General features: G+C 44.8%; 1 protein-coding gene across 1 annotated transcript in view; it reads left to right on the forward strand.

The window, feature by feature from the left end:
- zswim7 (zinc finger, SWIM-type containing 7) overlaps positions 1-27,826 on the forward strand; it is a 40,672-nt gene that overhangs the window by 9,868 nt on the left and 2,978 nt on the right. Inside the window, exons 2-4 of the mRNA XM_083644528.1 lie at positions 2,044-2,065; positions 3,222-3,324; positions 20,930-21,034. Of these exons, the coding sequence (XP_083500654.1) occupies positions 2,044-2,065; positions 3,222-3,324; positions 20,930-21,034 (230 nt within the window). The remainder of the gene's footprint in view (positions 1-2,043; positions 2,066-3,221; positions 3,325-20,929; positions 21,035-27,826) is intronic.

Genomic DNA, 27,826 nt, shown 5'->3' on the forward strand with positions numbered 1-27,826 from the left:
GCTCTTGAGGAGGGGCCTATACCCCCTAAAATTGTATTTACTTTATCATCTTATTCTTTTACATTATCATATGGGAAGAAATTTCAATGAGGGTTGTGCAATAAACCCATGATGACTTGTGCAATATGCTTACGAGCAATTAGGATGAAGTGTTGAACCAATTACATTCGCTGTCTTTATTTTTATACTACACCGCTTGCACAACTTCCCAGTGGAAGTTTAGTGTGCATGTTAGCAAGGGACTACACTGTATGTTTCTGTATGTTTGCCAGACCCAGGGGGTCGGCCTACAGGAGGCTTTGTCTGTCGGTCGGTCTGTCGGTCAGTCTGTCTGTCCCTCTTTTCCTCCCTAGCCATTCAGGAACGCTTCAGATTTCAACCACCAGGGGCAACAGAGCAGGTCTGGACTTGCTACCATTTGAACCAGCAGTGAATGGGGACACTAACAAACATTGAATTACCTTTAATTCAACTGGTTTAAACATGTGCCGTGTAACTGTACAGGATCTGTACTTGTTGTAATTGTGGTGCCTAGTTTGGTTCATTATTGGCCATTAGATCATATTAGATCATACTTATTTATTTATGGAATAGTTAAAAGAAAGACATGTCTAAATGTGGTCATTAACTACAGTACATTAGAGGGCAATAGAGGGTCTTTTGAGCTCTAGACCCAGGAGGTTGCTGATATTTATTTATTTTTTAAGTTTAGGCTACATCACGGATGTAGGCTATTGCTCTTAGCCCCGGCGCCATCTTAGTTTTTTTGGTTTAATTTAGGCCTCTACGGCAGCCAGGAGAGTCCCGAAAGCGGGCTACTAAGTTAACATAAGTTTTATTTATACAGTAACATGGCTTTTTTGTAGTTGATTGCATTAAATTCATTTAAAATTTATTGCTGTTGTCCGCTGGATTACTTTTAGGCAATTTTGTTGTTCTACATAACTTATTTCAGAGGTTTATTACTACACAAGCAGCATAGTAAATTACCTAAACTTATGAAATGCTGGATTCAAAGCCCTTCTGCCCATATTCTGTGCACTGACTGACAAGGGACAGGTGAATGTAATCAGACTGGAAGGTTTGCTGGTCTAGCCTTTACACAAATCTACAACCAAATACCCCTATACACAAAATGCTACACACACACAAAATGCCTAAAATGATTTATACTTTTAACTTATAAAGTGGTTTGTAGGTGTGTTGCCTACTAGGAATTTGTTCCTTCTGGGTCTGGCAGAACCAGGTCTCCTGGTCTTGTTTTTCTGTCTGTTGTATGTATCGTGTCAAAACCTCTATGTACTTGCGATATGTGGCTGTGTATGGCACTATATGCCCAAGACAATTTTCCCCTCGGGGACAATAAAGTTAATCTCATCTCTCATCTCATTCTAACCATTAGGGCTCACTAGGTAGTAGGTACAGTACATCTGAGAGTGTTGGGAAGATCGTGTACAAGCACTCATGTCTACTCCAGTGGCTCATAAACATTTAATCTGAAGCAAAGCCAAAAACAATACTCCCCCCCCATATAGATAGTAGATACAGTTGGTCACGTTACATCCGGTAACTTGTGTGTGTGTGTGTGTGTGGCCGTAGGGGAAAACGGGAGGATTTCCTCCACGCTGACCCATTGACTACGCGTCTATGATGAGACACCGCCTGAATGTATACGGAGAGTAAAGGTTGTCAATGTGTTTGCATAGCAGACACATCTGGATATGAATGTGTGTCTTCATCTAAACAGACCCTAAGCACACGTTTAATTAATCAGGCAGAAAGCATTTGATTGGTGTTTTCTTTTGTCATATTTCGTTAGGCTACTTCCCTAAGGCAGCTGTTTTATGAGTGTTTCTTCTGTTATACTGTGAACTCTGAATCTCTTCACTCAGGTAAAGTCTGGTTAGCTGACCCTAAGAGGTTTGGACAGGAAATTGCTAATTCAAGTTTCATTACTCTTGTCTCTGGATTTATTGTAATCTTGCCAAATACATGAACACACATTTCAAGAAAGTAATTTTCTTTTCTTTCCTTCTCTTGCAGTCCCTGATGACCTGCTTATTGCGTAAGTATACCCCCTTTAATGAACCCACCCCACGTCAAAACTATTTATCAGCAGTGTTGCAGAAAACTATCCCACCGATGACATATTTAGCTTGCAGTCATAAAAACCTATTTGAATTGTGCCCTGATTCGAAGACCATCTACCAGTGTTCGTGTTGTTGTGATCCAAATAAAAAAGGCCTGCACGTCACTGAATCTGAGTGGGTGTTAAGTGCAGAAACCACAGTGGACTACCATGCCCTTTTTACAAGTGGCACAGTACAGACACAATGTCCTCATGGCTCTACTCTACTCGTCTTTATTGAGGCGTTTCCTGCCACAGTGGTTTCAGCGGAGGGCTGCTACTCGTGGGTCAACATGACCGCATCCTGTCTGTTAGTCAAGAGGCGTCTCCTCCACCTTTTGGCTATTAGAGTAGTAGTTTAGTTTGCAGGGTTGCTGCTCATACTTACTGTTCATACCATGCTGTACCTTTCTTTTGGCTTCATGGTTAGCAGTGTCATTAGCTGGGTTTCCATCCAAAGGTATCGCAACTTTTAATCTAATTTTCAGAAAGTCGGCAAAAGAAAATGCGATATTACGCATGTGTGGTGAAGAGGACGTTCAATTAATTGAAGTGATTAAAACATGGCCAGATGCCAGTCAAACCCTCAAACGAGGGAAATTAACTCCGTTCTCTGAATAAATGTGAGGTAAAGAGAAAACATCCCAGCCTGATATTCAGACTGAAGTGGAGGAAATCATGATGGAAAGCTTGGTGACGGAGAGCAGAGCGCACTGCTGTCTGCCTCTGCTAACGTTACACGTGCATGCCGTTGTCTCACTATGAAAAAAATCACATATTAATTGAACGGTTCTTGATTATACAGAGGTACGTAAAATGTATTACCAGACGCCACTCTGCAATTCGCCGTAATGCACGGAGATGTTACTGATGATGGTAGAGATGGTACTCCTGGGATGCACTGAACATTGAAATGCAATCAAATTGATATACAACAGTGTAAGAGTAACGCTATTTGAGAATGGATTTTTCATTGAACTCCCACTTGCTTGCTTTGTGTCTCTCCCTCCCCTCATGATACATGGTGTACTGTGAATGTATCTGTGTCTCTTCCTGCCCTCTTACATTGGTAGTTCTTTCTCATGTCTTCCAGGCTGAGGTTTGTCTTTGGGCCGTGTGCGCTGCAGGCCTTGGACCTAGTGGACCGGCGCTCTGTCACCTGCATGTCGTCTCCCAGCGGACGGAAAGCCTTCCAGGTCTGCCATAGAGACACTGCGGAGCGCGTCATCATTCAGAAACCACGCCCAAAACGGGGGAAAACACAAACTCCCCCCCCCAATCCTGGCGTTCTCCTATGTCACGTGTTGCACACAAAGATCATATATACGGAAGATGAACACTCCAACTTACTTCCTTGACGGCTAGATCCAAATTTTTCTTCTCGCCAATTCTCAATGGCTTCCTTGTTTTGCTCGGAAGTACAACAAAACTTTAATTGGTGATTTTTTACATTTGTTCTTTGTTGTCTGCGCAGCCCACCACACAACAGCTTTTAGCTATGTTTAATTCAAGGAAAATGTCACTGGTGTATGGACATGAATGGAGAGCTTTCCCCCGTGATGGGCGTGGCCTATTTCATGCAGTGTCTATGCTTCAGGCAACACTGCACTCCCTAAGACCAATATTTCGATACACAATTTATATCCTGCAAATTAATTGTGTGCATTCTAATATTAGATCAATACCTCCTTGTCCACATTTTCCCAGACCAAATTCATTAGCGACTTGCCAGAGGTAACGTTTGTGTGTAGGAGCATTCTTCTTCTTCTTCTTCTTCTTCTTCTTCTTCTTCTTCTTCTTCTTCTTCTTCTTCTTCTTCTTCTTCTTCTTCTTCTTCTTCTTCTTCTTCTTCTTCTTCTTCTTCTTCTTCTTCTTCTTCTTCTTCTTCTTCTTCTTCTTCTTCTTCTTCTTCTTCTTCTTCTTCTTCTTCTTCTTCTTCTTCTTCTTCTTCTTCTAAGTTGAACTGGTGAGCTGAATGCATGTTAACACTAGTACTCTGACTCCTGGAAACCCACTTTTATTCATGTTTCAGAAATCAGCTGTGTTCACACCATATCTTTGACATCCTCACATTTTTCTAATAGATCTGCTATCTATATGTTGCCCCACTAAATACCTCAAATAGATCATTGACACAATCAGTCCCAGTCTCTTAAAGACGATGTGGTTCTACTTAAGAAACTTAATCTAGATCTCTCCCCAAAGCCGTTATTCTAGAGAAAGGGGTTTAAAATCAGCTGATCTTGTGTCATTGTGCTATTTATTGTAAAAGCAGTCCGATGATAGGATTTCCCCCAACTTTTAGAATGGCCCCGCATAGAGACAGTCCGCATGTCTGGGAACACCCACAAAATGTTAAACGGCTGGCGCGCGAGTGGGGTAAAACCGCCGATATATCTCATGGGCTGACTCACCAAAATACTGTGCTGCGGCTCTAAACTACAGGTTTGGGGGTTCTAGAGCAGAACACAAGACGTCTGCTCAGATGTGCGTTTACTGCGGTGGTTAAATCCCCGATCGTGTCTGCCTGGGCTGGGCTATCAGCTAAATTCTAACTTTGCTGAATGGATAGAATGGGGGTTTTTACCCCATCCAGGCTGAGCCAGCTAACCAGCGTCTATTGTGGGCGTTATTTTATTTTTATTTTCACTTTTTTAAACAAGGGCTTTTTTTGCTGCTATGAAATATGTTTCAGGGGTATTTTGGATCATTTCCATGGCTTTTATCAAATGTTTGGAAATACCCGAGTTCTTCTATGTTGCATGACATATTCAATGACTTTTATCCAACCATATTTTATTTATAAAAGTTCATAAACAATCACAGTTAAAAATCATCAACCTATCATCTCAACAACACTGTTTATTATATGGCATGTTATGTAATGAACTTGGCAAAAACTTTTCAAATAAGATTTAGACCGACAGTACTATAGGTAGCCTACTGTACATGTCAGTCCATCCTCCAACCCACAATAGTAGACTGACAGCTTTTTTTAGGCCCTGCAGCGACTGTTTCTATTTCATTTGCATCTCTTTCTAGTTGTGACTCAGCAGGTGGTTTTCATATTAAAAACGCTCCATAGAGACAGTCCGCATGTCTGGGAACGCCCACAAAATGTTAAACGGCTGGCGCGCAAGTGGGGTAAAACCACCCATATATCTCAATGGGCTGACTCACCAAAAGACGGTGCTGCGGCTCTAAACTACAGGCTACAGGTGCAGGCCAGGTAGGGATGCCTAGCTGGCATTTTTCGTGTCGCGCTTTGCAAATAGAGAAAATCCCCCGCCATCCAAATTCCAAGGGCAATTTTAGATAGCTTTTTGCCCCGAACACCCGCTAATGAACATAAATATATGGTCAAGCTGTCCTTTCATTGTCCCATATGAAAATGCTTCTACAATTTCACTCATATTTCAAGTACACTCTGCATCACTAGGTGGAACTACATCACTGGTGGGGGGCAATATGTTTACTGTTTGCTTGTTTAAAAGAATAGATTTAAAATAAATGGTATGTGTATCATTTGGATTTTAATTTTAATTTAAGTGATGTGAAAAACAACAAAGGAAGTTGTGTCGGCTGCGACATTTAAGACACTAAGATCACAAGAACGTAAATTAAGCAATATCACATGAGAGGGAGTGCGGTTGTTGGCTAATATTGGCACTGCTGTGATTCGGTCGCAGGCACCAGGCCGCAGGCCGAGTGCCGAAGATAATCACAGCAGTGCCAATATTAGACAACAACAGCACGACCTCGAGTGTGATATTACTTTTATACAACAGTTCTATTAAACAAAGCTGATTAAAAAAATGACAAAAAGCTGAGAAAATATATGATTTCTGTATTTATTCCTCCGCCAACAAAAATAGTCCCCTCAGCTTTCTGCTTTGCTGAAAATGTAGCATAATCAGCCTAATTAACTGCAGGCTGTCTACTTTACTACTGTCTACTCTACAGCTGTGAAGCGTTTTGTTGATTAGGGCAGCTGTGAAGCGGAGTGATCTACACACAGTGAAGCGCCAGTGCATTATCATGAAATAACGGCACTCGTAGGATCCCTCTTGTCCAATCAAATTGCTCGGCCGGAACTACCTGTTGTATAATATGAGTTGCGACCCAAACTGCAGGGATTTTCTGTTTTACATTTCCAATACATTTGTTGGGCTATCTTGTAATATCTCATCCATTATGGCCATTTTGATTATTTTGTTACCTTCCCCAGAGAAGAAGTACCATGGCCCATCATCATAACATTTTCTGATGAAGACTTTGTAGTCGAAACGTTAAATAAACTGACCTGGGAGCTGACTTTAATGCAGTGTGCGGACTCTATTTATTTTCTATCCCATCATCATAACTGCCCATCATAATGTAAAATAACTTTTTTTGGAAAGCACTTCATAGATGAAATATCATTGACTGTTATCGAATTACTTTTTTCAGACCCAATGCAAAAAAGGAACTCTGTACTCGGCACACATGAAAACAGACTTAATTGCCCCCTGTCCCATGCATTAGACTGTAACCTCAGTGGGATGTAGAAGGACTCGTGGTGGAGGATCAAGCTTGTGGTCATTGTGACCCAAATTTCCTGTAAACTCCTTCAGGCCGTGCAAAAGCAAAAGCAAACTATCCGCTTCTTTTCTCAGCTGTGGCTCATACACTGGAATACCCCCTGCCCCCTCCCCCCATTCCGTTATGATCTCTGGTTTTCCTGAGAGAAATATAGTGGAGAACAACATAATATGTTCCTGATTGGAGTTGGCCAGGAGGTCATATTTTCGCCCTGTTTGTAGGATACCTCAAAAAGTTATGAATAAATTTTAATAAAACTTTGTAGAAAAGTAGGGCCAACTTACAACTAGAGTCACTTTCCATGCCCACTGGAAAAGGGGGGTGACAATGGGTGTGGCTAGTCACAAAAAGACACCTAAATGGATTCATGTAATGCCACAAAACTTGGTAGACAGGTTGGCGGAGGTATGCACTCTACCACGTGCCCTCTAGTTTAGTTTTGTTATTAGTTATGTTTTAGGGCCAATTTGAATGTTAATGTTGAGAATGCATTATGTGATGGGGTTTAGTTAATTGTGTGTGTGATTGTATCAGTGCAGGTACAGGTACGCATATGAGGAGTAGCCTACAATTTCAATCCAATGGCTCTCACCACTGTGTATCATATCAGATATGACGGTCGGTTGATAAAAAGTTAATTTTGCTGTTTTATTTCAAACAAACTAAGTTGTGTATAAAATTATAAAAGGGTGAACTTGTGGCTGGGGAAAGGGCAGATCATTTTTTACATGTGCAGGGGAGGGCAGAGAGAAAATAATATAAATGTCAGAGAGGCCAGTTGATTAAAAAAAAGATTATATCATATTTTACCCCACCCCGCGTAAATATCGGACTGTCCCTTACTGCTCCACACCCATTTGGGTTACTAGGCATCTCGCGCTCGATGCCTAGGCGCGGCCGCTGCGTGGCCTCACCCATAGCTCGGCTGCTGCGTGGCCTCGCCTGCCCTATTGGCACGCGTGCGTGTGTTGCTCACTAAATGTTATTGCATCAATGATGTCAATGCCTCCTTGTGTGTATGTGTTGCTCACGAAATGCTATTGCATCAGTGATGTCACAATGCCTCCTTATTGATGATGACATCATCAGTGTGTGTGCGTGCGTGCGCGCCCTCATGACATCACTTTTATATATTTTTTTGTTATAGATATAAATTAGATAGATGCAGAGGTACATGCAGTCCACTTTTGGGAATAGTGGCACAATTCACACAGTAACATGCCTTCACAAGAAGGGGTTTCAAGATCACATTAATAATGTCATATTATTTTTCTTCAATATACATTGTGACATTTTGATGAGCAGTTTCAGGGCCAAATTCTATTTGATGTCGAAGCCCTTAGGGATGCATCGAGTGAGGCAGTTTCTGTTTCAGAGTTTCAGAGGCATGCCACAAATATTGAACTTACCCTGGTCTCTCATTCTCCTTTTATATATATATATATTTTCTTTACTTTTCTTTTTCTAAATATTTCCCCCCAGATTTTTTTTATCCCATTTTTATCCCCAATTAGTGCTCATTTTAATTTATTTATCCTGGTTGCTGCTCCACCCTCTGTCGATAGCCGAAACTGGCTCCATGCTTCCTCCGAGACATGGGCAGTAGCCAGCCGCTTCTTTTCACCTGACAGGGGAAGCTTCACCGGTAGGACATAGCACGTGATCGTCGCTATTCCAACGAGTTCCCCTCCCTCCGAACAGGCACCACTTCAGCGACCAGGATATTGCATGTTTTGGTGAGGGGTTCCTATATGAAGGAAACCCCCAGGGGGCACGGGGAGAACATGCAAACTCCACACAGAAAGGCCCTTTTGACGGCCCCACCCGGGCGGTGGGCACTCGAGGACATGCGGACGGGCACGCACTCCTTCAGTGCTCACAGCGTCCCAGGCAGGAATCGAACCCAGGACCTTCTAGCTGTGAGGCGACAGCTCTACCACTGAGCCACGGTGCCCCCTCTCCACTTTTATATTTGACAGTGAGTGCTTTGTCAGCCGAGCTCTTCTGTCACGGCTTTCTGTCTTCCATGTGAAAATCTGTTAAATCAAGGATGAGGCTAGTCATGAGACAATATTTAGGCTTTATTTATCTCACCATACGTGTTTCCTTTATTTTATTTTCAATTTTAACAATGTACAAACAAAACAAACAAACAAGCTCAGACACAGGAAAGGAAAACAAAGAAAAGCATACATATAATATTGACAATTATTATAATGTGGTGCAAGGTAGGCTAGAAACGGGTCCCAAATAGTTAGAAACATTTTAAGTGAGTTGGTTCTCAGGGATCTGGGCCTCTCCATCCTTATAACAGAGATCATATCCATCAACCACAGTTGGAAAGAATGTGAAGAGGGGGACTTACATTCTTTCAGAATGAGTTTTTTGGCGACAGTTGTCCCCAATGTCAGATACTGTTGCACAGCTCTGGGGAAGCCCAGAGAGGTCTCTGAGCAGCCGAAGATGGCGAGTCCTGCCCCCGGCTGAAGGGTTATTTTGTAGGCCTTAGAGTACCAGTCAAATATTTTGGCCCAGAATCCCATCAGTGAAGGGCAGGACCAGAAGGCATGAGACAGAGTGCCCTCTGACACCTGACACCTGTCACAATCATACCTGTTTGCTGACTCCCTCTCAGGTTACCCAAAAATGAAAATGTGTACATTGTCTACTACTCACCCCCATGCCGGTGGAAGGTTGGGTGAAGTTTTTTAGTCCACAAAACATTTGTGGACTTTTCCAGATAAACCGATTTAAAGTTATTCCCCTAAACAATTTAAAGGATAACTTTACCAATAATCAACCCACTTTGTATCATTAATAATCTTGGTAATATAAGCACATGGGCAGTGTTTACCTCTCTGTGTTTTCCTCACAGAGATCTCCCATTTCCTCCTCTGGCAAAGCGCTCCGTTCTGACGCGTCACAACGCAGCTGTGGAATTCTGCTGGAGAGGCAAAATCTGCTCCGAGGGCGGCTCTTATTGTTTATTTTTATTTTTTAAGTATGCGCACATCCAGGAGAATGGCATGGATGCAGCCAATTCACCCTGAGGTAAACAGAGAGAGAAGGCAAAACACTGGCCATGTGCTTATTTTACAGAGATTATACATGTATATGATACAAAGTGGGTTGATTACGGGTAAAGCCATCCTTTAAGTGAACGGCGGCATGGGGGTGAGTAGATAATCACTGAATTTTCATTTGTAGGTGAACTTATCCTTTAAGATGCCATTCTGAGGATCAAGTGTTGACAGATGGTCTAAAGCCTTTCAGTTTGGAGGGCTGTATTTCTTTTTCAGAGCCATATTTGGGCAGTATGTGATAGCACTCGAGGTTTTAGAAGAACCTTATTTAGACTACATGAAGCTGTGGAATGGACTGCAAGTCATTAGGGGGAGATACAGACAGTAGAGACTGGAGGTCATTAGGGGGAGATACAGACAGTAGAGACTGGAGGTCATTAGGGGGAGATACAGACAGTAGAGACTGGAGGTCATTAGGGGGAGATACAGACAGTAGAGACTGGAGGTCATTAGGGGGAGATACAGACAGTAGAGACTGGAGGTCATTAGGGGGAGATACAGACAGTAGAGACTGGAGGTCATTAGGGGGAGATATAGACAGTAGAGACTGGAGGTCATTAGGGGGAGATACAGACAGTAGAGACTGGAGGTCATTAGGGGGAGATATAGACAGTAGAGACTGGAGGTCATTAGGGGGAGATATAGACAGTATATACTGAGAGTTAAAGCAGGACTAAACCCCAAAACAATTTTTTCAGCTTTTAACCAATATGGCATTAGGGGTGGTGTGTGAAGAATTCTGGTCAAAATTTCCACATTTGAGACCAAATTTAGAATATTCTACAATCTCCCCCCTTCCCCAGTCCCCACTCATGTGAAAAATGTTTTTTTCATTTGATTATTACTGTAGTTCACGCCAGGAGAGTTGCAACATCTCCATTCACTCCAATGGACCCATTTTTAGCGCGAGCCCTTTAAGAGCGCAATGCATCATGGGTAATTACCTACTGTGGCTAATGTTAGCAGCTAGTTATGTTACATGGCACTAAAACGCCACTGAATGACCAAATTGATATAACTTTTAACCATTTCGGGCAAAACCGTTTCCATACGGACCCATCAGCGTTGGTTAGTTGTTTATAACATGGCTACCGGTATATTTATAATATAGCCACGTTGATACACTGTCATGCAAAAAAAAGAAAAAAGGGGGTTGGGAGCAGGGGCGTAGGCAGAAATTCAATTATGGGTGGGCCTGGATACAATTGGTGGGGCAATTGTATGACGAAATTTTTCGTGCGAATCGTGCAAAATTCCTAGATGTCATGAAGTTGTCATGCATTAAACTCTGGAGATGATGTGCCCTGCGTTTTTAAGCTACAAAGCCATTAGCTAGCAAGGCAGCAGCAAGTTTGCCTCTAGAAAACAACAATTAAAAAAAAAAAAAAAAAAAATTTGGGGTGGGCCAGGGCAAGAAGTGGGTGGGCCTGTGCCTACCCAGGCCCACCCGTAGAAACGCCCCTTGTTGGGAGGCGTGTCATAGCGTCTCTGTCGATGATTTGATTTGACAGTTCTGGGCACTGGCGTTGGCGTTGGCCAATCCTGGCGTGTTCCACCCCCAAATCGATTGTGTTCTGGCGCAAAGCGAGTGGGTTCCAGGACGAACAGGCTGTCTGAGGCATGCACCAGTTACGTTATTTAGAGCAGCGCAGTAAATACAATTTTCCTGGAATGCAAGTTTAACGAAACAGTTACATGTCCTCTGCATTCTTCATCAAATGAAGACATTACTGTTTGTTTTATTTTGTATGTTACATACTTATTGGCCAAGTTATGTTAGTTTATGGGCTAGGAATTCTGTCAGGGTACAAGGGAGTATAGTTTGAGTTTTCAAATCAAGTAGAATACCGTTTTGCCAGAAATCTGGGGGGTTTAGTCTTGCTTTAAGTTCAAAAAGCTCAACTGTATTCTATCTTTAAACTTTAGGGTTAGGGGTGGGTTTAGGTGCCGAAGCCAAGAAAATCCTGTTAATCTAGGGTGACCAGACGTCCCCGATTTTCGGGGACAGTCCCCGATTTCGGTGCTCTGTCCCCGGCTGGAGCTGTCCCCGAAAATGTCCCCGATTTTGGCCACAAAGTCAAATAATAATACTGGCAAGAAACTCGATAACAGAGCATTTGCGGCACCACAAAAGCCTGTCGTTGTGCGCACGTTGTGCAAAGTGCTGCCTGTGTGTGACAGAGTAGATCACAGAGTAGATGTTCTCCCTCTGCCCGTGCCGTGGTTTTCCCAGGACCCAGCCGCCTGCAACTGAAGCGGCCCCAGAGGTGGCGAACGAGAGGCGGCGTCTGCTTGCTGCTTTTGCTACCGTCTTTTGCTACCGTCCTTGTTTACCGGACCCCATTCAGCGGGTTATCCATCCCAGTTGTTTTGAATAGTTAAAAGTACAGTAAAACTATCTGGTAAGTAAGTGCAGTAACTAACTCAAAACGTTTTTGCAGAGAAGTCAGTAACGTTTTTATGTACCGGTACACCAAACTCCATTGAAAAAAATGTCAATTTTTAACATGATTGGCGATGGATCATTGTTATCTAGTCATTAGCCTACTGTTCCCTAAATTGGCCTTCAGCCATCAAAACTTTGATAACCCCTGGTTTAAATTAACACAATAGGTCATATTTATCTCTAGATTACAATTTTAATCATTAAAATTGCCTTTTAGTAGCCTATTAACATGATTTTTTAAATTATTTTGTCAGCATTTAATATTAAATTAGCAGTTAATATGGTCATGTGGCCATTGAATACTTGAAACTGGTGAGCGACACCCTAAACTCAAGGAAAGTGTTTACTGAGGTAATAAATCACTACTGTAACGTTTTTGTTTTGTGGAAATAAATTATCCACCAGTTGGTGAGGTCAAAGAGAGAAGTTGTCCCTCTCTATGTTCCTGCCACTCTACACAATACACCAGTAGCCTATTTCCCATGAATTACCTAGGCTGTCTAATTTGTGGTAAAATGTGCCAGATAACTAGTAACCATTGTAAACTGCTTCTTTTTCAATTGTTTCAAAATCACAAAGTTCTTCATAGATCTAGCCTCTTACTTTTGCTCTCAAAGTGCACCAGATTTATGCATTTTACTGTAAAATGTACACAATTTTCTAAAAGCCGGGGGGGGCACAGCCCCCCATGGGCCCCCCTAGCGGACCAGAAAATGTTCCCGATTTTCATTTGAGAAATCTGGTCACCTCATGTTAATCATTTAACTCCTGCCACTAGAGTGCAGATTTTTTCCCTGTACCATTTCACCATAGAAATTATGGATGTCACGATCAGGTCACAATACTAGAATTTCTACTTCGATACCGATACCATTTTCGATACCACGGGGGGGTAAATGAAAACACATCAAGAGGTATAAAAAACAAATGAAGACAGATGGACAGACAGACAGACGCACGCTTCTCCATTATCTAGGCCCGATGAAACTCATTAACAACTTTGCACTTACACAGCAGATTACCCCTGCCCTAGTCCTCAGCCTATCAGAACACTTCTTGTATCAGAACAGCTTGTTGAAGCAACAGATACCCACCAGTGATAGGGAGGGAAAAATCAGTAGTATGTTTGATTTTTCATTCAGAGAAAGCACTGCTGGTAACCATACTGTTGCAAATGATGTTTCAAATTTTTAGTATTGATACTTCTCGATACTATCGATACTTTTGACAACCTTAATAGAAATAACTTGGATGATGACTGATGGTGCTTACGGTATACGTTTTTCTCTCAAAGCCCAACTTGACTGAGCAGCTTCATTGCTTGATGACAGTCATCCACTGATTGTCCACCTCACCCTGACATCTTCAATCCAGTGATCCACTTAGAAACGTCCTGTAAGTCAGGAATAGGATGAGAGAGCAATTTGAAAAATTTCAGACCCATGTTTGTCTCAACTGATCTTTTAAGCCCCGTTCACACCAATGATTCGCAACTGCTTGCAAATTATGCTCCACAACTCACTACCTTTAAAATGACATCAGTGCAATGCTGAAATAGCACCTGAATGAACTTCTTTCGTCACTTGCATCCATCATTTCTGGCCACCTTGCTGTATGGGAGACTTGTTGCACAGATTGAGTTTCTCATGCTTCTGTGGTGTGTTGATCTCTTACCAAAGTAACAAGTAATTCATGAGAGCATCGCATGGTGGGATTGGCTGGAATTTTGTATGCCTCCACCGGTGATGGCCGTGGCCGGAGGCATTCGGTTATCTGGTTGTCTGTCTGTCCATATGACCCATGCTCGTTAGCGCAATATCTCAGGAGCGCCTTGAGGGAATTTCTTCAAACATCCACTTGGACTCGAGGATGAACTGATTAGTTTTTCGTAGTCAAAGTTTAAGGTCACTGTGACCTCACGACCGCCCGTTTCATGCTCGTTAATGCAAGTTCTCAGGAACGCCTTGAGGAAATTTCTTCAAATTTGGCTCAAACATCGACTTTGACTCAAAGATGAACTGATTAGATTTTGTTGTTCAAATGTCAAAGTTCAAGGTCACTGTGACCTCACGTCCATCCGTTCCATCAAGGAAGGGGGCAGGGCTACAGGGTGCAAAAGTAATGTGAAATCTCACTGATTTGTTATTTGTTATGTGTGTTAAAGTAACTACGAGCAAGATTTGTGATTGTTATTAAACAGTCTAAATTTAATATTGATGCCTCACATCTTACCTATAATAGTAGATGAGACCAACGCCGACTCGCCCAGTGAATTGGCGAGTGTTGTCTTGATGATGATAGTCTGTGTGCGGGCCGGGCAGATCAGGAAGTGAAATGAAATGGTTTACGGCAGCCACTTCGGCCATAACCACAAAATTACTTTCAAACTGTTAGAATATAACGAGAGATGTTCGCGAGAGCAGAAAGTAGCGAGGACGTGGTCTCATCTACTATTACAGGTAAGATATGAGGCATCAATATTACATTTAGACTGTTTAATAACAATCGAAAATCTTGCTCGTAGTTACTTTAACATATGATAGTTTAGCATCAATCCATTTTAACAGCAATGTCAGTCACACTAATGGATCAAACTATAGTCTGAAAAGCATATTACATTTCAGATTTTTAAATATGAAGTCAAATTAACATCAATATATTATCTTACCTGGACTGGTTATTAAATGAAGTAACGTTACTGGAAAGTGTCAAAGTATTTCACGTCAGGCCGCTGTGTGGGATGAAATGAATGCAATTGGACATTGATGGAGGCCATTAAGTTTGTTTTTTCAAAGTACCTTCTCCTCTCTGACAGAGACAGTGTGCTGAAATAACTCTGATAACAGATTTGTCTGCTTGAAAACAGGAAAAACCTTGCCAGGCTGAGGCTCTGACCTGCCCCAGATGTGCTTCAGAAGAAGCAGTGAGAAGCGCTTCTGTTTAGTAACAGAAGAAGAAGAACATAAGCACTGTAAGCACATCCGGGGCAGGTCAGAGTTGATGTGTTGTGTGTTGTGTTAGCAGCCTAGCTTAGCATATAGATATTAGGGCTGGGACGGATCACGGATAATCCGTGACCCGTACGGATCAGCCCCCACGGTTCGGAACGCGGTTCGGAATGTCAATTGTCCGCAGACCCCCCCCCCCTTCGTTTAATTTAACGTTTAACGTTAGTGTATGAGAACGCCTGCAGCGCAGCCAGACACAGACAGGCATAATCATGGCAAGCACAAGTGAGCTTCCTCATCCCTTGTCGCTGCTGTAAAGTATGTCTGAAGGCTGTGGCTAGTGGCTACTAAAGACAGCGTCACACAAACTTATTTCAACACCTCTGAAAAAGCACAGGAATGCGATCAGCGTGTTGCGGGCTGCACAATATAACGAGAGCCACAACACACACACACGCGCACACGTTTCACAAACACATTATCACCGGACGGTGAAATGTTGCCTTAAGGCCTAAACATGGTCGTCCGTCCGCCTCGAATTGGAGCCGTCTCGCCGTCTGGCGGCGCCAGCGAGCCCTACATGCTCGGACGCCACTACACCCCCCCTCCTCCCACCCTCCCTCCTCCTGTGGAAGCTCCGTGTGAAAATGGCGGAGATTGTGTGCCAGGCAGTCTGAATGAAATTGAATGTAACGTTCCCAATTCTATGTATTAAATTCTAAAAAACGACCCTCAACATTTGGGAAGGCTAAGCCACACAACTAGTTCGTTATAATCTAACGTCATGCTTTTAAAGGCGACTTTACGACGAAGAGCCAAGGCAACGGCCAGTCACAACTCTCCTGCAGCTGACGTCACGCACGTATCGTCGCCGTGAAGTCACATTTTCGAGCAGCCCCCGTCAGCCGACGGGCGCCCCCTCCCCGTAGGACGGCGCTCCACCCGCCGTCCTACGGGGAGGGCGGGGCGAGGCTCTGACGGACGACCATGTTTAGGCCTTTAGGACACCTAACAACAAAACAACACGTGGGGCCACTGAGTAGCTTAACGTAGCATCAACGTTATATTTCCAGACTGACCTGGTCTGGTCTGTGGCCGGTTGCACCAACTGGTCTTAACTATGCCTGGTCGTAACTCCTACGTCGGTCTTAGTTAAGACCATGGACTTACGCCTGTTGCACCAACACGGCTTATGTCTGGTCTTAACTATGCTGGTCGTAGCAATGCGCGTCCATGTGAATTGCCAGGGAATGCACCCTGATTGGATGATGTTGCCAAAAATGTGCCTCGCGACCTGCTTGGAGCACTGTGCCACTACGCTCTCTCAGCCACTACTGTAAAACACTCCCTCCTCCCATCCTCCCTCGCTCCGGGGGAAAAATGGCGGCTATTGAGCAGACAGAGTCAGTCTGAATGAAATTGAATGTAACGTTCCCAATTCTATGTATTAACTTCTAAAAAACTAACGGCAACATTTTGGAAGGCGGGTTAGGTTAACTAGTTAGTTATAATCTAACGTCGTGCTTTCAAAGACGGCGAACTGGCGGTGTTACGACGATGACGGTCAAAAAGGTCTCCGCGGAGATCTCTGTTACAGGCAGGCTCTACGCCTCCTCCTGACAAGGCGTAGGAGTTACGCCTGGTCTTAGTGAAAATAAGGCTTAAGTCGTCTTGGTGCAACCGGCGTAGCTGTTAGGTCGTAAAGTTACGACCAACTTAGCTTAAGACCAGTGTAAGACCAGTTGGTGCAACCGGCCCCGTGTCATGTGACTGGTGCAAGCAACAGCCACGAAGTTAGGCATAGCAGTGCCACCTAAAACAGGAAGTTGGGTTGTTGTGCCTTCAGAGTAAAAGCATACATTGTGTCACTTATGAGAAAAAAATATTTTTTGAGCTGTGCAGGGCAACAAATGGTTAGAGAATTATAATAGTATTTAAAAAATCTAATCGAAAATCTAATTTTGAGAGAAAAAATCTGATATATATATTTTTTTGCTGATCCGAAAAATCCGTGATCCGTGGCTCAAAATCCGTCACGCGATCCGATCCGTGGGTTTTCTGATCCGTGCCAGCCCTAATAGATATGATCTGATTTCAAGATTATGGACGAGTCAATTCAATTGTCGCTCGTATGGAATAAGGCCATATTGATTACAAACAGCAGCGGGAGATAAAGCGGGAGGTGCTATCTATGTGACGGACACTTGGGACAGCAAACAGAGCAGGCTGTCGGCAGCACGGGAGGTTAGTTAGATAGCTAATTCATGTTCTCATAATTGTATAACAACCTCAATGAACCACGATGTGACAGAAAAGGTGTTATTTACGGAGCGCATTCAGCATGCCCCATTTGCACCCGTTGTAGCCTGTTTGAGGACTCTACTCAGAGCTTATTTTCTGTGGGCATCCGAATGAAACCAAAGTTATTTGGGCGAGTAAAATATCATATTTCAAGCTGGAAATAAGGTCTGGGGTGTAAAAGGATGGAATTCTCCTTTAAACACCACCATTCACAGAGATTTAAAAACAGCTTGCTGACCTGCATTGCTTCTGTAAATGTTGAGCATGTGATTAGAAGCGTTGGTGTGTCCTGTGTTCAGCTTCTTTTTATAGGAGTCAGCAGAAGACTCTGGACTCAAGATAAATGCATCCAGTCGGCGGCGACTGGTGATACGAATGTTTCCAACTTTCCTGGAATAAACAAACATGTGCTGATGTGTGTCTCAGTGACTTAACTTAACTTAACTAATGTGCTGATGTGTGTCTCAGTGACTTCCCACAGCTTTCCTTTCCCCTCAAGCCGGACTGACGGTCCTGACTCCTGACACATGATGGCTTCCCCAGAATGAGTCCCGTGAGAGAACCAGCATGAACTTTCATTGATGATAACATTAACATCTGCAGCAACTGAACGGGAGCGCTTGATTCAGTGTCCCGTTGTGGAATAGCTCTCCTCGCCCTTGGGCCCCTGCCACGTTAGCGGAGGTAGAGCATTAGTTGAAGCCCACCGTCTGTGGCCTCTGTGTTTGTTGCTGCTACATCGAGCCAACTTTGCCGTTTGTGTCACATCTGCCAAGAACAAAAAAAGAGTGTGAGCTGGTTTTCAATGCCTGCTCTGCTGCTCTTTTGAGACTTCAGCAGGGCTTGGCTGGGACGCCACAAATTGAGTCACAGTGCTCCATCTCCCTTCAAGCCCTTGTCCCGCTGTGCCTGGTGCTTCATTCACTCCTCTGCCCCACTGCCGTCTTCCAAGTCCACATAATTGTTGTAATAATAATAATAATAACGATGATGACAACGACGACAATGCAGGCTTGGTCAATGCTTTTCCAGTTCCGGAAAAACATTTGACGCTTTGGTTTAGTAGGGGGGGCGACACGGATGTCAAGGCCATTGAGCTTTGGTTTAGTAGGGGGGGCGACACGGATGTCAAGGCCATTGAGCTTTGGTTTAGTAGGGGGGGCGACACGGATGTCAAGGCCATTGAGCTTTGGTTTAGTAGGGGGGCGACACGGATGTCAAGGCCATTGAGCTTTGGTTTAGTAGGGGGGGCGACACGGATGTCAAGGCCATTGAGCTTTGGTTTAGTAGGGGGGGGCGACACGGATGTCAAGGCCATTGAGCTTTGGTTTAGTAGGGGGGGCGACACGGATGTCAAGGCCATTGAGCTTTGGTTTAGTAGGGGGGCGACACGGATGTCAAGGCCATTGAGCTTTGGTTTAGTAGGGGGGCGACACGGATGTCAAGGCCATTGAGCTTTGGTTTAGTAGGGGGGTGACACGGATGTCAAGGCCATTGAGCTTTGGTTTAGTAGGGGGGGCGACACGGATGTCAAGGCCATTGAGCTTTGGTTTAGTAGGGGGGCGACACGGATGTCAAGGCCATTGAGACCACCTTGTACCTGTTGTGCCTTATAAATAATGAAGTCCCACATGTTACAAATGAGTCATTTTGCTTTTGTAGGTCACGGAAAGGCTCCAGAGAATAATGGCGCCTGCTCTGCCATCTTGGGAGGCATTTAGTTAATGCGGGGAGTCAAGCTTAATGTGATGGCTGATGTGTGGCGTAATAGGTCATGTGTAATGGGCTTGAGGGCTTGATGTAAACATCTGTCTCGAGCAGGGAATGAGCCCGAGCATACGTGGACCGGTGGCCCTGTCACCCGAGCCCATTAGGCATCGCGATCGCATCGGAGTTGTAAATGCATCATCTCTGTCTATCTCCAAATAACTAATCTGGAATGATGAGGCTGGCGAGAGCAACCTCACCGCTTCAACCCAGCCCCAGTTCTGTCACATGTGTGAAACATTGAAGAGGGAAGGATGCACTTGGAAACACTTTTTTGATGACTTGAGCCTCTGAGCTACGGCGTTGCTTCTTACCAACGTGAAGGATTGTGGGATGTCTTGACTGTCTTGATAAAGGGCTTGCTCTTTCAGGCTCTAGTACTTTTACTGTCTCCACTGCTCCTCGGTTGCATCATGCTATGCGAGGTAGGCTGTTTCTCCACTGCTCCTCGGTTGCATCATACTATGTGAGGTAGGCTGTTTCTCCACTGCTCCTCGGTTGCATCATACTATGTGAGGTAGGCTGTTTCTCCACTGCTCCTCGGTTGCATCATACTATGTGAGGTAGGCTGTTTCTCCACTGCTCCTCGGCTGCATCATACTATGTGAGGTAGGCTGTTTCTCCACTGCTCCTCGGTTGCATCATACTATGTGAGGTAGGCTGTTTCTCCACTGCTCCTCGGTTGCATCATACTATGTGAGGTAGGCTGTTTCTCCACTGCTCCTCGGTTGCATCATACTATGTGAGGTAGGCTGTTTCTCCACTGCTCCTCGGTTGCATCATACTATGTGAGGTAGGCTGTTTCTCCACTGCTCCTCGGTTGCATCATACTATGTGAGGTAGGCTGTTTCTCCACTGCTCCTCGGTTGCATCATGCTATGCGAGGTAGGCTGTTTCTCCACTGCTCCTCGGTTGCATCATACTATGTGAGGTAGGCTGTTTCTCCACTGCTCCTCGGTTGCATCATACTATGTGAGGTAGGCTGTTTCTCCACTGCTCCTCGGTTGCATCATACTATGCGAGGTAGGCTGTTTCTCCACTGCTCCTCGGTTGCATCATACTATGTGAGGTAGGCTGTTTCTCCACTGCTCCTCGGTTGCATCATACTATGTGAGGTAGGCTGTTTCTCCACTGCTCCTCGGTTGCATCATGCTATGCGAGGTAGGCTGTTTCTCCACTGCTCCTCGGTTGCATCATACGATGCGAGGTAGGCTGTTTACTGACAGGCAGTACAAACAGAATTCTTGTCATATTATTATATCACTTGTTTGATCACAAACTAAACTACTTCCCCATGAAGTGACAGCCGTTCCTGTAGACACACGTTTATCTTGCCTTATTCAGAGTCTATCAAATTAAGGTTATCCGACCCTACCCCACGTGCCACATATTTAAACTGCCCAGGTTTAAGGTCATCCTACCCTACCCCACGTGCCACATATTTAAACTGCCCAGGTTTAAGGTCATCCTACCCTACACCACGTGCCACATATTTAAACTGCCCAGGTTTAAGGTTATCCGACCCTACCCCACGTGCCACATATTTAAATGCACTTTGAATGAATCTGCACTCTAATGTTCTCAGTCACTGTGTGCCTTGGATGGTGATGGTTTGTTTACTTGGTTTGTTTACTTGTTGCAGGTTGGATGGTGATGGTTTGTTTACTTGTTGCAGGTAATGGGTGGATCCGGTCATTTGTATACCTGCTTCATATCTTGTCACTACTGTCCGTGCCCAGCCTTCGCTTACACCGTGCTGAGGAGGAATGAAGGCCTGCTGGTGAGGCTCACACATGCATGCACACACACACACACACACACACACACACATACACACACACACACACACACACTAGGGGTGACCCAAAATAGTCGACGATTCGTTCGAAGGAGCCTGATTCGACTGCCAATCTCACAGTCGAATAGTCGCAAAATGTGGTTATGAAACAAGGATCATTCCATTCCAGCTATATAAGGGTGCTGAATGTCTGATTTTACATATCGTCGCTGTCGTTCCAGGACCTCGAATGTCCCTTTTTTCACTTTTTATGCCTCCGCCGGCGAAGCCAGGCCAAAGGCATTATGGATCCGGGTTGTCCGTACGTACGTACGTACGTACGTACGGCCGGCCGTCCGTACGGATGTCCGTCCGTACGGATGTTTGTTAACGCCATATCTGAGGAACGCCTTGACGGAATTTCTTCAGATTCGCCTTAAACATTCACTTAGGTTCAAGGATGATCTGATTAGATTTTGGTGGTCAAAGGTCAAAGGTCAAGGTCACTGTGACCTCTCGAACGCCATTTTCAAGCTTGTTAACGCGATATCTGAGGAACGCCTGGACGGAATTTCATCAGATTCGCCTTAAACATTCACTTAGGCTCAAGGATGATCTGATTAGATTTTGGTGGTCAAAGGTCAAAGGTCAAGGTCACTGTGACCTCTCGAACGCCATTTTCAAGCTTGTTAACGCGATATCTGAGGAACGCCTGGACGGAATTTCATCAGATTCGCCTTAAACATTCACTTAGGCTCAAGGATGATCTGATTAGATTTTGGTGGTCAAAGGTCAAAGGTCAAGGTCACTGTGACCTCTCGAACGCCATTTTCAAGCTTGTTAACGCGATATCTGAGGAACGCCTTGACGGAATTTCATCAGATTCGCCTTAAACATTCACTTAGGCTCAAGGATGATCTGATTAGATTTTGGTGGTCAAAGGTCAAGGTAACTGTGACCTCTCGAACGCCATTTTCAAGCTTGTTAACGCGATATCTGAGGAACGCCTGGACGGAATTTCATCAGATTCGCCTTAAACATTCACTTAGGCTCAAGGATGATCTGATTAGATTTTGGTGGTCAAAGGTCAAAGGTCAAGGTCACTGTGACCTCTCGAACGCCATTTTCAAGCTTGTTAACGCGATATCTGAGGAACGCCTGGACGGAATTTCATCAGATTCGCCTTAAACATTCACTTAGGCTCAAGGATGATCTGATTATATTTTGGTGGTCAAAGGTCAAAGGTCAAGGTCACTGTGACCTCTCGAACGCCATTTTCAAGCTTGTTAACGCGATATCTGAGGAACGCCTGGACGGAATTTCATCAGATTCGCTTTAAACATTCACTTAGGCTCAAGGATGATCTGATTAGATTTTGGTGGTCAAAGGTCAAGGTCACTGTGACCTCTCGAACGCCATTTTCAAGCTTGTTAACGCGATATCTGAGGAACGCCTGGACGGAATTTCATCAGATTCGCCTTAAACATTCACTAAGGCTCAAGGATGATCTGATTAGATTTTGGTGGTCAAAGGTCAAAGGTCAAGGTCAATGTGACCTCTCGAACGCCATTTTCAAGCTTGTTAACGCGATATCTGAGGAACGCCTGAACGGACTTTCATCAGATTCACCTTAAACATTCACTTAGGCTCAAGGATGATCTGATTAGATTTTGGTGGTCAAAGGTCAAGGTCACTGTGACCTCTCAAACGCCATTTTCAAGCTTGTTAACGCGATATCTGAGGAACGCCTGGACGGAATTTCATCAGATTCGCCTTAAACATTCACTTAGGCTCAAGGATGAACTGATTCCATTTTGGTTATCAAAGGTCAAAGGTCAAGGTCACAGTGACCTAACAAATGCCATTTTCTAGCTCGGTAACGCCATATCTCACTAACACATTGACTAAATTTCTTCACATTTGGCTCAAATATCCAATTCTGCACAGAAACGCCTTGATGCAATTTCTTCCAATTTGGCTCCAACATCCACTTGGACTCAAGAATGAACTAATGGCGGAGGCATAAGTCCGCGTTGCGGTCGTTCTAGTTTACTTTTTGTCATAAATCAGTGCCATTGGTCACCCTTCACATCTCTGTGTGGTTTTTACCAAATGCAACCAATGGAAAAGCATTAAAACGAGCTTGTGAGTAAATCTCGTAACGTCATTCGCCCTCAATCTGTCAGTCAAACCTCGAAATTCGTCCCCTACCTCCGTCTGTACCCCCCCCCCACGCAGGACAGTAAACCCGGAAAAGTCACACGGTAGACGTGCTGTGTATTTCTCATATCGTTTTGCCTAATCCTGGCTTCCTCTGACGTTAATAGATCAATCAAATGTTTTCCAGTTATTCCTAGGCTGCAAACTTGTTTTAACATGCAGGCTGCTGCTGCTGCTGCGCACGACCCCGCGGCCCGGAGCTTGGGGCTCGTGCATGAGCATACCACTTGGAGTGCTTCCAAGTCGGACTGATAATATAGAATATAGAATTCTAACACACACACACACACACACACACACACACACACACAGATTGTGACATCAGCCGGCCAGTTTCACACCCTGTGTCTCGTCAGTCAGGCGTATTTCCTGGATAAGCAGCAGAGTTCAGAACAAGCTCACGTAGAAATGTGTGTAACAGATGTATTGTGGTCAGGTCATGTTTTTGTGTGGTCATGGAGGGGCCAGGGCCTCTCCACTTTGACTGACTGCTCGTACACCAACTGTAGCTCTAAATATCTGCAACCCGCCCGAGTATCAGGAAGACTCTGTTCCCCTGAGGTTGCTGCTAAAATCAGTGTGAGAAACCCAGAGCTGTAGCCCACCGTGGAGACTCCCCATGAACACATCAGGAGCGTCGATAGCATTCCCCATGAAACAGCACTGAAAAGCAAAAGTATTCACCGCCTCATCAAATTCTCTATTGACTTTTATAATGCTAAAACTGCTGCTGTTGTATTTATTCATTTTTAGACGTGGGGGTTGTTTTTGTGCCATTACAGTTGTGGAACAAACATTAGCAGTGCAACCGAGCTGATGATGGATCCAGGATCTGACTTAAACCACAGCTATCCCATCAGAGGCCTGTAATCCCACAACCAAAACCACAAGAGACATAAGAGAGAGTCTCTGTCCCCTGTTTGACTGGATGACATGTTAGAGACACACAGACATAAGAGAGAGCCTCTGTCCCCTGTTTGACTGGGTGACATGTTAGAGCCACACAGACATAAGAGAGAGTCTCTGTCCCCTGTTTGACTGGACGACATGTTAGAGCCACACAGACATAAGAGAGAGTCTCTGTCCCCTGTTTGACTGGACGACATGTTAGAGCCACACAGACATAAGAGAGAGCCTCTGTCCCCTGTTTGACTGGACGACATGTTAGAGCCACACAGACATAAGAGAGAGTCTCTGTCCCCTGTTTGACTGGGTGACATGTTAGAGCCACACAGACATAAGAGAAAGCCTATGTCCCCTGTTTGACTGGGTGACATGTTAGAGCCACACAGACATAAGAGAGAGCCTCTGTCCCCTGTTTGACTGGGTGACATGTTAGAGCCACACAGACATAAGAGAGAGCCTCTGTCCCCTGTTTGACTGGGTGACATGTTAGAGCCACACAGACATAAGAGAGAGTCTCTGTCCCCTGTTTGACTGGACGACATGTTAGAGCCACACAGACATAAGAGAGAGTCTCTGTCCCCTGTTTGACTGGGTGACATGTTAGAGCCACACAGACATAAGAGAAAGCCTATGTCCCCTGTTTTACTGGGTGACATGTTAGAGCCACACAGACATAAGAGAGAGCCTCTGTCCCCTGTTTGACTGGGTGACATGTTAGAGCCACACAGACATAAGAGAGAGTCTCTGTCCCCTGTTTGACTGGACGACATGTTAGAGCCACACAGACATAAGAGAGAGTCTCTGTCCCCTGTTTGACTGGATGACATGTTAGAGCCACACAGACATAAGAGAAAGCCTATGTCCCCTGTTTGACTGGACGACATGTTAGAGCCACACAGACATAAGAGAGAGCCTCTGTCCCCTGTTTGACTGGATGACATGTTAGAGCCACACAGACATAAGAGAGAGTCTCTGTCCCCTGTTTGACTGGATGACATGTTAGAGTCACACAGACATAAGAGAGAGTCTCTGTCCCCTGTTTGACTGGATGACATGTTAGAGTCACACAGACATAAGAGAGAGTCTCTGTCCCCTGTTTGACTGGGTGACATGTTAGAGCCACACAGACATAAGAGAGAGCCTCTGTCCCCTGTTTGACTGGACGACATGTTAGAGCCACACAGACATAAGAGAGAGTCTCTGTCCCCTGTTTGACTGGACGACATGTTAGAGCCACACAGACATAAGAGAGAGTCTCTGTCCCCTGTTTGACTGGGTGACATGTTAGAGCCACACAGACATAAGAGAAAGCCTATGTCCCCTGTTTGACTGGACGACATGTTAGAGCCACACAGACATAAGAGAGAGTCTCTGTCCCCTGTTTGACTGGATGACATGTTAGAGTCACACAGACATAAGAGAGAGTCTCTGTCCCCTGTTTGACTGGGTGACATGTTAGAGCCACACAGACATAAGAGAGAGCCTCTGTCCCCTGTTTGACTGGGTGACATGTTAGAGCCACACAGACATAAGAGAGAGTCTCTGTCCCCTGTTTGACTGGACGACATGTTAGAGCCACACATACATAAGAGAGAGTATCTGTCCCCTGTTTGACTGGGTGACATGTTAGAGCCACACAGACATAAGAGAGAGTCTCTGTCCCCTGTTTGACTGGGTGACATGTTAGAGCCACACAGACATAAGAGAAAGCCTATGTCCCCTGTTTGACTGGGTGACATGTTAGAGCCACACAGACATAAGAGAGAGTCTCTGTCCCCTGTTTGACTGGACGACATGTTGGAGCCACACAGACATAAGAGAGAGTCTCTGTCCCCTGTTTGACTGGATGACATGTTAGAGTCACACAGACATAAGAGAGAGTCTATGTCCCCTGTTTGACTGGGTGACATGTTAGAGCCACACAGACATAAGAGAAAGCCTCTGTCCCCTGTTTGACTGGGTGACATGTTAGAGCCACACAGACATAAGAGAGAGTCTCTGTCCCCTGTTTGACTGGACGACATGTTAGAGCCACACATACATAAGAGAGAGTATATGTCCCCTGTTTGACTGGACGACATGTTAGAGCCACACAGACATAAGAGAGAGTCTCTGTCCCCTGTTTGACTGGACGACATGTTAGAGCCACACAGACATAAGAGAGAGTCTCTGTCCCCTGTTTGACTGGGTGACATGTTAGAGCCACACAGACATAAGAGAGAGTCTCTGTCCCCTGTTTGACTGGACGACATGTTAGAGACACACAGACATAAGAGAGAGTCTCTGTCCCCTGTTTGACTGGGTGACATGTTAGAGCCACACAGACATAAGAGAAAGCCTATGTCCCCTGTTTGACTGGGTGACATGTTAGAGCCACACAGACATAAGAGAGAGTCTCTGTCCCCTGTTTGACTGGACGACATGTTAGAGCCACACAGACATAAGAGAGAGTCTCTGTCCCCTGTTTGACTGGACGACATGTTAGAGCCACACATACATAAGAGAGAGTATCTGTCCCCTGTTTGACTGGACGACATGTTAGAGCCACACAGACATAAGAGAGAGTCTCTGTCCCCTGTTTGACTGGACGACATGTTAGAGCCACACAGACATAAGAGAGAGTCTCTGTCCCCTGTTTGACTGGGTGACATGTTAGAGCCACACAGACATAAGAGAGAGTCCCTGTCCCCTGTTTGACTGGACGACATGTTAGAGCCACACAGACATAAGAGAGAGTCTCTGTCCCCTGTTTGACTGGACGACATGTTAGAGACACACAGACATAAGAGAGAGTCTCTGTCCCCTGTTTGACTGGGTGACAGAGCCACACAGACATAAGAGAAAGCCTATGTCCCCTGTTTGACTGGGTGACATGTTAGAGCCACACAGACATAAGAGAGAGTCTCTGTCCCCTGTTTGACTGGACGACATGTTAGAGCCACACAGACATAAGAGAGAGCCTCTGTCCCCTGTTTGACTGGGTGACATGTTAGAGCCACACAGACATAAGAGAGAGCCTCTGTCCCCTGTTTGACTGGGTGACATGTTAGAGCCACACATGCATAAGAGAGAGTCTCTGTCCCCTGTTTGACTGGGTGACATGTTAGAGCCACACAGACATAAGAAAGAGTCTCTGTCCCCTGTTTGACTGGGTGGCATGTTAGAGCCACACAGACATAAGAGAGAGTCTCTGTCCCCTGTTTGACTGGGTGACATGTTAGAGCCACACAGACATAAGAGAGAGTCTCTGTCCCCTGTTTGACTGGACAACATGTTAGAGCCACACAGACATAAGAGAGAGCCTCTGTCCCCTGTTTGACTGGGTGACATGTTGGTGCCACACAGACATAAGAGAGAGCCTCTGTCCCCTGTTTGACTGGGTGACATGTTGGTGCCACACAGACATAAGAGAGAGCCTCTGTCCCCTGTTTGACTGGGTGACATGTTGGTGCCACACAGTGGGGTTGACCAGTTTAACTGGGTGACATGTTGGTGCCACACAGTGGGGTTGACCAGTTTAACTGGGTAAAATGGTAAATGGTAAATGGCCTGCATTTATATAGCGCTTTTATCCAAAGCGCTTTACAATCAGTAGGTAGTCTACATTCACCCATTCATACACCGATAGCGTCAGGCTACCACGCAGGGTGCCTACACACCATCGGGAGC

Source organism: Poromitra crassiceps (genome assembly GCF_964638095.1).
Source record: "Poromitra crassiceps genome assembly, chromosome: 1".
In the NCBI taxonomy this organism is placed as follows: Eukaryota; Metazoa; Chordata; class Actinopteri; order Beryciformes; family Melamphaidae; genus Poromitra; species Poromitra crassiceps.